The sequence below is a fragment of the Tamandua tetradactyla genome, chromosome 12 (assembly GCF_023851605.1).
Source record: "Tamandua tetradactyla isolate mTamTet1 chromosome 12, mTamTet1.pri, whole genome shotgun sequence".
NCBI lineage: Eukaryota > Metazoa > Chordata > Mammalia > Pilosa > Myrmecophagidae > Tamandua > Tamandua tetradactyla.
In genome coordinates, this window is record NC_135338.1 from 21,520,721 (window position 1) to 21,532,119 (window position 11,399).

Sequence of the window (11,399 nt, forward strand, 5' to 3'; positions counted from 1 at the left end):
GACACCAGGAGAGGAAGTTAATTTTAAAATGCCAACTAATTAGAAGATTTAGAATCATTGAGAAACAATATCAAGTGTTGAGAGAAAGCAGTACATGCAGTTATGAATTTAATAATCATGTTTTGGAAAATGATGGAGATGATGTAATTTAGCCTCATAGTTTATTAGATGATTTTTTTGTTTCTCTCTTTTTCAGAATATCTGTCCACATAGGGAATTGTGGGGAAAGACAACGTTAGGGTCAATACACATCAGTAGCAGGCAAGTGCTGTCTGCAGCCTCTGGCAGCAAGTCAAGGTGTATTCTTGTTGGGAAGTCATGTGACAAGTGCAGTCACTCATGGGAATGGTGTCAAGTTAGAAGAGCCATGGACTGAGAACCCTGCTAGTTAAGGAATAAGTAAAGAGCATAGCATCCTACTCGATACGTTGGGGAATTCCTTCTACCATTTATCCACTTAAGAATTGTTTTCACAGCATATATATTTCTATTGTGCTTTTGCTTTGGAGTAGGAGGCATGGTTGATGGGCAGTAGCACCCTCCTCCTGCCCACAGTGAAAATGGGGTGTGGACTGAATGAACTCAGGAGAATGTCATTGGGCATGATGGTAGGGATATATGGGTGAAGTGGGAAACAAGATGCTGGACAGGAGATTGTGGGCTGAGGACACTAGTCACTGAGGGTATGCCCAGACACCTCAGCCTGTGGGCATTATCAAGGAAGCATATTTGTGGATTTGTAAGGAATGAGATTTTCCCCCTCTCTTGCCTTCTCTTTTCCTCACTTCCTTCCTTTGTCTGCTTAAAATAATGGTCCATCATTATTATCATAACAATCACTAAAATGCTCTAATCCTTTCTCCTTTTGTAGTACATTCCTACTCACTGCATTCCACCCTGTCCTGTGTAAATCACCTACTGTTTGCTCTCCATCTGTGCCAACCCAGTAGAATGAAGCTGGAAATAAGCACATCCACACATAGACTGCTCTGGCTTTATATTATGAAGATTCCTCACAAGGTTGTTCAAGCTGCAGCCCCACCATCAACCTCACCTTCTCTTGTTCCCTAGTGTATCTTTCCCTGTCTGTAAATAATGCAAATTCACTCTTGTCTCCTTGCAGTTATAAAAACTCCTCCATCCTTATTCTAAAATAAAATATAATTTCTCAGAACATAACTTCCTAAGATCATCTACCAACTGTCTACATATTTATAAGTACTTTTCTTATTCAAGAAAAAAATTCACCAATTCTATACATTTTATTTGATTTTCCCCAGGGAATGTTACAGTTGTTTAAATATATAACACAAGTCTTGGAATATTAATGCTAGTTATTTAATATTCTGTTTATATGACTGGAATATTTTAATTATTTTACTCTAATGAAATACAAAAATATATTATATTAAATATAATATTCAACTTGTTATTGAGAGTCTAAATATAAGCATATCATTTTATATATTCATTTATACTAAGTCCATTTTTAAAATTAAATAAATTCCTTTGCATATTGTTAGTGAAATATGTCATATCCTCATGATGGAAAAGTAGCCCCATCATATTTTTCTTTATTACTCTCATTTCAGTTATTTATATTTTCTGTTGATAAATTCTAGGAAAAAATAACTCATATTCATCATAGTGATTATCTTTGCCTACTATTATTCACCATTTAAAACAATGCTATATATGAGTTAAGTGGTAGAATGTTCATCAAGATTTTAAGGAACTATCCCTTTGCTCTGAAAACTTTTCCCTGTTTTTCAAAATGTGGAATACATTATTCTGGGTATCTGTATTTATGTCCATCAAGGAAATCCAAAGCATCTATGATACCTCTTTAAAAACATAGAAGAAGAAAAAATGTAAGATAACAGAAACTGCACAAAACTGGTACCCTCAGTATGCCAATTACATACATAACTATGTATGACAGTTAATGTACAAACTTCTAGTTATCTGTCAGTGAAAAACAAAAAATAAACAAACCTCCCAATCCCAAAAACATATCTTCCATGTTCCCATCAGAAGCCAGAAGCCTCAGCTGGAAGCAAGGTCAGTTTAAGGAAATGTTGTTGGAAGACTTAGAAGAAAGCTCACAGCAGACCTATCATCTGGAGTTATGGCCATAAATAGAAAACAGCCCTAATTATGAAGCTAGATCACAGTATTCAGAGAGCCCTGAACTACAAGGAAGGAAGACTAAAGTCCATTTGAAATAAAAGGAAGACATCTTTGAAAAGGTAATGTTATGGAGAAGTGAATTAAAAGGAAGAGAAGGAAGCTCTTTGGTAACCATTGGATGAAGGGAAAAGTAGGAAGGAGAAGGAAATTAGAGTTGTCAAGAAAAATAAATAAAATCACTTCAAACTAGAAAGAACATATCCATCAATATAATTCCATTATAATAAAAGAAAAGTTGATGAGGTTGAGGACAGAGAAATATCAGGTCTAGTCTCTAATCAACCTATCATTTAAGAAAAAAAAGTAAGAGTAAACACTTGCTAATTTATTTAGCACAAAGGGAGACTGTAAAGTAGACATGACAGAAATGACAACATTCCAATATTCATTGTAAAGTTATGAATTGAAAAGAACCCTGAATTAACTTTATACCTCAATGAAAAAAGGAAAAGAAATCTAGATGAAATACATACTTAATTATAAAAATACCATTGACTAAAATTGGCCTCATAAAAGATAAAAACCTTAAATAGGTCAATTACTATAAAAGAAATCTGGTGGGCCATGGTGGCTCAATGGCAGAGTTCTCCCCTGCCATGCCAGAGACCCAGGTTCAAATCCCAGTGCCTGCCCATGTTAAAAAAAAAAACAACTCAGAAGGGATCTCCACCACATCTTGAAGATCACCTGGTTCCAATTTCTCTGCTTCGCAGTGTGTTCCAAAACATTGAAAAGATGCAACTTGTCTAATTTCTTTATAAAGCAAGTATAACACTGATACTTACACCTGACAAAGTGTTTAAAAACAGAGGAAAATGACAGACCAATATCACCAACTTGATGCTAAACTTATAATAATTATTAAGAAATAGAAACTAGCAGCTCATTGGGAAATTGACACACTATGACTGTTTTAGTTTGTTAAAGCTACTGGAATGCAACATACTAGAAACAGTATACCTTTTAAAAAGGGACTTTATTAAATTGCAAGTTTGCAGTTCTAAGGTTATGAAAATGTCCAAAGTAAGGCATCCAGAGAAAGATATCTTAACTCCAGAGAAAAGGCTGGTGAAATTGAGGGGTTTTCTCTCATCTGGGAAGGTATATTGCCACATCTGCTAACTTTCCTCATTTCATAAGGCTGCCCCGGGGGGGGGGGGTGTCCTTGCGCACATCTAAAGATCTATGGGCTCAGTTGCCATTAAAGCTCTTTCCAAAATGGTTCTCTCTCAAAGAACTCCTTTAAGCAACCCCACCTTCAATGGGTGGAGACACATCTACATGAAAACCAATTAATCAAAAGCTACCACCCACAACTGAGTGGGTCACATGTCCATGGAAACAATAAAAATATCCTACCTAACAATATTGAATGAAGGTTAAAGAACATGGCTTTTCTCGGGTACATAAGAGTTTCAAATTGTACAATGACCAAAGTGGGATTTGTTCCAGGAATGCAAGTTTGTTTCATTACTGGGAAACCCTTTAATATAACGCACCATACTAACAGATCAAAAGAAAAATTCCTATTTTTACCTCAACAGATTATGAAACAGTCTTTAACAAAATTTAACACCTATTGCAAACTATTCCACTTAAGAAAATAAAAATAGATGAAAGCTTTTTACATATGTTGATACAAATTCCCGTGTATAATACCTGTTCCTAAAACTAGCATATTAGCAAATGTGTGATTTACACTAAGATCAGGAAAAGGCAAAGATGTCCATTATTGTCTATTATTCCTGCAAGCCTTAGGCAATGCAATCAAACAGGAGAAATGAATGGTTATGTCTAAGGCTGGAAAATAACAGAAAGGAAGATATCCTTAAAGACACAAGCAGAGTGATATTCTCTGTGTTTCTCCAATCTGATTTGAAGAGCTGCTGTTGAAAAGCATCATTCAGCTGGGCTTACATTTTTATTTTTAAATTGTGGCATAGTATTCAGTTGTACATCATGGCATGCATGTCAATGTGAATTTGTAGCCACATCAAAGCCTGCATGAAATATTGTCTGCATTGCACATTTTCTACATGCCTTAACAATACATGATGCTTTTTCACATTTTTGTTACCCAATTAAAGATTATTATTTGATATCCATAAAAAAAGACCCAAGTGCATGGAATGGCTTCAGCTCTTCATTCTGGTGGCAGAGGGACAGCAGAAATCTCCCACTGAGCTGGTATTCATCTAGGTACCCCTATTTCTAATGTCTTAGAAATAGGGGCAGGGAGATAGATATGGGTAAGTCTGGGGTCATGCATACCCTTTCAAAACAGAGGAAAAGGCAGGTCCTGTGCAACTTCAAGGCCCTTCCCATAAACCCTTGGCAAAGGCTACCTTTGACAATTGCTGAGAGAGGAAGTCTTCAGGACATGGTGAGACACTTCAGAGCTCTCTCCTGAGGCTCCATTTTGGGAACTCTGACCCCAAGGTCTATCTCATTCCCTAGAAGAGTATTATGGGTTCAAACTCAATCAATGCAAACACATTCTAGTTTCTTTCTGATTACCATTTTCTTCTTGGGCTGAAGTTTTGACAAAGCCTGCATTGAGGGAATGGATATACTCCACTTCTGAACCAGTTGGGGGAGGGTGGAGACCCAGGAGTTTGTGAAGTCATGAGCAGCATCCCAGTAGAATTAGGAAAAAAATCTGTTGGCCCAACTCCCAGAGAACAACCTGAGTGGTTTACCAGCTGTCTGACTCGGCACATGCACTTCCAGGGCATCACACACTTCCTGCTGGCCACAGTGGCACTCTTCCTGTACAAAGTTGCGACTCAAGGAATTCACCCACGGAAGAAGAATCTGAGAGTTGAGCAAAATAACCAAAAAAACTTCCATTCTAGCCTCATTGAGTCCTTGTTATATCAGCAGCTTTGTGACATTATCAAAAAAGACATTGGTACTTTAAAAATTGCAATTTACAAATCATAATTTATAACATATGAGCAACATTATGATTTTATGCAGAGAATTTATTCTAGCAACCAGAAATAGAAAATGCAGGAAGTCTTTTTGGGAGACCTATTTCATTCTTGGGGTGAAAATTTGGTCCACATTTCAGGTCACTTTTCTCTGAAGCTAGGTATATAGAAACCCCAAAGTTCTCCGACATACCACTCAATACCCTCAGGCTGAGGAACGGCACTAGTGCCTTCTTCCTTGAGAAGACACACCTTGTGTCTGCCCCCCTGGCCTTTTCTCAGTTCAGGGCAAATGAGTGCAGATCTCCCAACATGACCTGGACCCTAACACCACCATGCTGTACAAATAAGTAATCTTGAAATGGTAACAGCCTCAGTGGGGTGCTCCAGCTTGCATTTATAGGTCAGAGAAGTCCCTTAATTCCCTAAGGCCAAAATTTACCAGAAAAATCCCCTGAGCAGAACATTGCATGCCAAGAGCCTTCAGATCAAGAAAGCAAGGCTGTCCCAATCATGAAGATAGCAACATGCAGTGAGCTCAGGTGGACTTTCCTATCCAGAAAGAGAAGCTAAAGGATAAAACCTGCTCAGATATGTTCCCCACCACACCAAGGGACAAAGGGTTTTGTTGATATCCAATATAGACAAATTACCACTTGGGCAGTGATAATTCCACCAAGCAAGAAGCTCACCAACATAAGGGAGGATGCTCAACTCCCAGTAATGGTCTCCTAGTCTGTTCTAACAAATGTTCATTTTCAGGAGTGGTGAATTCCTTCATCGGACACTGCCTGCATCTGCAAATTCCACCATGACCTATGGGGTTGGCACCAATAAGGCTTTCCTGGGATCTTTTCAACAATGGGGCAACAAGAGTCACCAGGCTTATACCCCCCCAGAAGCCTGATGAGAAGCAGAGGTTGTTGAGCCAGGGGCAGCAGAATGGATTGGGGGCTTTGTTTCAGAAAGAAGTAACCGCACCAGATGTTTCATCTTTTTAATAAATTGGGTATGTGAGAGGCCTTGCAGAAAGTAGAGCTGGGTAGGAGGAGTTTACTGCTGCTCAAGGGAAATATGAGACCAGGACTGGAATCCATGAAGCTACCTGAAGGACTCAAAGGAGTTGTGCTCATTGGGGGATGAACAGACACCAGTCCCAGCTGCCTCAGGCCCAGCCACACTAAGGCTTTTGAGGCAACAATACATTTTTTTTCTACATTCACAATCAAGGGAAGCCAGAGTAATTTCCCAAATTAATAAAGAACTTGAGCATTGATCTATCCAGGATATGAAATAATTGAGGTGAGGAACTAAGAGAGTCACCCCTGTGGTTGGGGATGGAAGAGAGGAACATACGAAGTATTCCTGATAGGCCATTTCCAGAGTCCCTTCAGGCAGTGCCCTGTACAGGGAGAAGGGTTAGTAGTAAAGGACAACAGAAAAGGGTCCAATGGCCCCCACAATCTCCTTTCTGAAGCACCAGAATGTTTAACCAGCTTCACTACATCTTCTTTATCCTCTTCAAGAAATTTGTAGAGTTAGAACTCTTTATTTGTGTCTCTTTGTGCCCTAGAGTTTTCTATGTCTTAGCATGAGTGGGTAATCACCTTGGAAAGAAAATGAGAGGAGCTAATTACAGAGCCGAACTCAGGTGAGTGATTGGAACCTGTCCTGGGATGCCCCAGGGCCTACTGAGAGGTCAAAGATACAGTCAGATGACACTGAGGAGAAGATTGTTTGCTCAACATACCCAGAGCCACTGGGAAGGAAGAAACAGCTTCTAGAACCATGCTAGAATTATTAGATGTGGAAAGTCAGAGGCCAGAGACCTTGTCTGAGGAGAGGCTCACTTGGGACCTGGTGAGTCTAACTGACTAATGAGAAGCTCTCATACTACACTGAGTCATCCTTGGGCCTTGGCTTGGGCATGGGCCAAGGTGGGTGGAGGTTAGGACCCAACCACCTATTCCTCATCCATCATCTCCTTGATGTAATAATTTGTCCTAAGAACAATTTTTCTGCCTGTGTAGACATGATCACGATAGAAGATATTAGCAACTAGATCAAAGAATTGCTTGACTGAGTAAAATGGAAAAGATATTTTCACATACAGTGCTCCCAGGAAATCCAAGCACTGGCTGAATAAGTGTCAACAGAAGCCCCTGCCTAAGAGAGATTAAGCTTCAGGCAGTGATAGGGTGACTGCGCCAGTCTGGAGTAGCAGATTGGTAGTTTCTGTCTCACTTCTCCATAGTCTGGAGCACTGTGTAACTCTTAGAGTTACCATGCCATGTACAGCAGTAATAGTCAGCCTCATCTTCAGGCTGGAGCCCAGAGATGAGCAAAAGGCCTGCGTTGGTTGATGGGTCACTGGATCCAGAGAATCTGCTAGGGACTCCAGAGCCCTGGTGCTTGTCTGAGTCTGTGTGGAATGTAAGAAGGTACCAGGGAGGGCTCCCTGGCTTCTGTTGGTACCAGCGTATCCAGAAGTCCCCTACATTGAAGCCACTGCTCAGAGAGCAGGTGAGTCTTGCAGACTTTCCCAGAGTTTCAGAGAGGGAGGATGGCTGAGACAGCACAGGCTGGGAGAGGGAACCTGCAAACAAAGCATATGAATGTGTGATGGGGCAAAGACCAGGGAGAGCCTGCTGGGAGGTCTGAGGAAAAGGGGACTCATACAGAATGAGAAGCTGCCCTGAGCATCCAAAGTCTTTCCCTACCTGTGCAGTGAGAGAGGAGCACAAGGAGGAGAGGAGTCCAGGCCATGGTGGACACAGCCCTGTGGGCCTACAGTGGAGCTGGCTGTCGCAGACCTCCTTTTCTCTCCCACCCTCTGCCAGGGGAGGAGTTCTTCATGCAAATTTGTTTCTATCCACTGGCTACCCAGGCCCTCCCTGAGCTCTGATGCTGGAGTTCAGCTCACACTAGACCAAGCAGGGTGAATGTTCAGCTGGTCCCTTGTGAGAGGCCTGGAAGGAAGCACCTGCAGAGATAACACAAAGGTCCTTGCTCAGGGGATGCTGCCAGGCCAGGTGGTACATAACTGCTGAGTCCCCATCAGTGACCTCAAAGCTTGGACCCCTTGGTGTGAATGTTTCCTACTAAGCCCAAAGTTAGGCAACCCAGGTAGTCTCACCTCACCCCCTGCTGTTCACAGGGTTCAACCTCAGCATGCCCAAAGACCTTGGAGGCCAGCTGATATCTGCCCCCACACCAACCACTGTCTGTGTCCAAACATCTATGTCTTATTCCAAAATACAGTGATTTTGAGAAGTTTCCCTCAATTTTCTAATCAGTTCCTCATTCCGGAAGGAGCCCAGGTCCATGGGAGCTGCAAACAAGTACATGAGCTGACACTTCACCTTTTGGAATGTCCAGTGAAGATGCTGCCTAGACTAAGGTACCTTGTGGGCATCAGGTCAGGTGGCACAGAGGAGGGATCATATGGGCTGGCCTGAAAAGCAAGTAGAGGCTTTTCAAAGGAACAGCATAAAGTTGACATTTTTCAGGAAATGAAAATACCCTAAAGCAAGTTTAAAAGGCCAAATTCCAGGAAGTAAAATAAAGTTTTCTAAGCTTTAAATTTGAATAGTAGATAGATGCTATTCACTGTTATTATGGGAAAACTAATTACTTTGGCCGGTGTGCTCATTTGAAAGTCTGCATGTACCCTAGAAAAGCCATGTTTTAATCAAAATCCCATTTAATAAAGGCAGAATAATCCTTATTCAGTACTGTATGTTTGAAACTGTAATCAGATCATCTCCCTGGAGATGAGGTTTAACCAAGAGTGGTTGTTAAGCTGGATTAGGTGATGACATATCTCCACCCATTTGGGTGGGTCTTGATAAATTTCTGGAGTCCTATAAAAGAGGAAGCATTTTGGAGAATGAAGGAGATTTGGAGAGAGCAGAGAATGCTGCAGCACCACGAAGCAGAGACTCCACTAGTCAGTGCTTTGGAGATGAAGAAGGAAAATACCTCCCAGGGAGCTTCATGAAACCAGAAGCCAGGAGAGAAAAGCTAGCAGATGATGTCTTGCTCACCATGCGCTCTTCCAGCCAAGAGAGAAACTGTGACCATGTTCACCATGTTCCTTCTCACTTGAGAGAAAAACCCTGAACTTCATCGGCCTTCTTGAACCAAGGTATCTTTCCCTGGATGGATGCCTTAGATTGGACATTTCTATAGACTTGTTTTAATTGGAACATTTTCTTGGCCTTAGAACTGTAAACTAGCAACTTAATAATTCTCCTTTTAAAAAGTCATTCCATTCCTGGTATATTGCATTCTGACAGCTAGCAAACTAAAACAGTCAGCTTAATATTTACCAATACACAAAGTAACACTTCTTTATTTTGTGAAGTCATCCTTCCCTCCCTAAGAAAAGCTTGCAGTTTGATGCATAATTATGATGCAAATTTTGTTAGAATTTTGTCATAGGTATTATAGAAACTGCTAATTTTAACAACAATTTTTTCCATCTTTATTTTCTTACTCATTCTTTCCATATTAGCAGGAAGTTGAGTTGGAAATTTTAATGTCATGCTGTTTGCACATGTGTTTGGATGCCTGGGCAGGTAAGCAGCAACCACTCACTGTACTCCACATCCACACTTGCTCTAAATGTACAAATGTCCGACATCTCCACTCACAAGCTCTTTTAGTAAATAGTCCCAGGCCAGCTCACCGTATTCCCTGGCTCACTCTCCATCCATGGCCTGCAGAGAGATTTTTCTCATTCTGGTCAAGCAGTTACCACTGGCTCAAAATCCAGCAGTTGCTCCTCATTGCTGTTTCTTGGATACCTCAGTCTCCTTGGAAGCCTCTGACATACCCTTCACTCTCTGGCACCTGCCATCCTTACAGCCAACCTTATTGGTCCCTTTCCTTGCTCTCAGCCTTCAGCCTCATTCACTTCCCTTTTCATGGACTCAGAGATCTTTTCCCTTCCAAGGTCACCACACCAGCTCCTCCTCAGTCTGTTGGGATTGGATGGGCTTCCACATGAAATTATCACCCACTTTGGCAACAAAATTTATTAAAAATAGGGCATGTATTTATTCTTTCTAGAGCATGTGACATTTTTATCAGCACAGATAGGGACAGGGATTTTTGTAAACATCTGTTATTATGGAAATTATTGAAATTTTAAAAATATAGAAGATAGCTCATTAAAATATTTGCCCTATCACCCAGCTTCAACCATTATCATTATGACTCTTCTGTTTAATCTCTCACTTGTCTGCATCCCTCAACCCATTCCCTCACTTAAGGGCATTAAAACAAATCTTGGACATGATGTCACTTCATTGGTGTGTGGTTTATTACTTACATTCATGCTTTACATTCCTAATCTTGTGCTTCCAAATATTGAATTCCAGCAACTCTCCTGTAAAGTGCTTTGTGTTTTCTTTTCCACAAATGTTTAGATAATGGTTGAACTGATAAGAAATTGAAGGAATCACAGTGGATCCTTAGTTTTGCATTTGTGTGGTTTATAGCATGACATACTTCTTAGAATTAAATCCAGATTGGTTCATCCATTCTCAGATACTCATTCATTGGCTTCCTTCGGCCACTTCTTCCACTGCAGACACTTCTTTTGTCTGGAAACAGATTTTACATAGCACCACATTCTTGCTTCCAGATCTCTTGCAACCAGGTCAATAGTGGTTGAGAGTTTGGTGTAGGTAGCTGAATATCATAATTTATATTATATGATGGATTTTGAGCTCTGTATTCAACAACTCATTCATATATATCTATCTTACAGGACCTTAGTTCATTGAAATGTTAAGCAGACATTCCCTTACTAACTCATGCACTGAAGTTTGCTTGCTCACAGACTTTGCTTTCTGTATTCAGAGTTTGCTTTGCCACATACCTGTTCCCTGTGGTTTCTTTAATCAGAATCTGAGGGCACATAACCAACTTTGCTATCTGTCCCACATGAACCCATGGAGTCCAGTCCATATTTGCACTGCCTTGTATATACTGTTAGTTAAACCATCCAGAGCTTAAATTCATGTTCCTCTCCTGTTCTCCAAAGCTGTGGTCAGCATTTGTCATTGGCATCTCCTTTCCAATGAACTGAGAACCACAATCTCACAGTGTTCAGAAAGAAATAATTATTACATGTACCTCTGACCTGATTTTCCTTCTGGGATTTCAATTTAGGTGAATTTATATATTCATTGAATAAATGTATACTGAGTTTGTATTTAGATAAGGCAATGGGCATGGCTCTGTTCTTACACTGATGACAAAAAAGAA

General features: G+C 40.5%; 1 gene segment (V, D, J or C); it reads right to left on the minus strand.

The window, feature by feature from the left end:
* Positions 1–7,363: 7,363 nt before the first annotated feature.
* On the minus strand, positions 7,364–9,768 carry LOC143651377 (immunoglobulin lambda variable 5-52-like). The segment is given in 2 exon segments: positions 7,364–7,719; positions 9,723–9,768. Coding segments are annotated over 2 exon segments (402 nt in total).
* Positions 9,769–11,399: the final 1,631 nt, after the last annotated feature.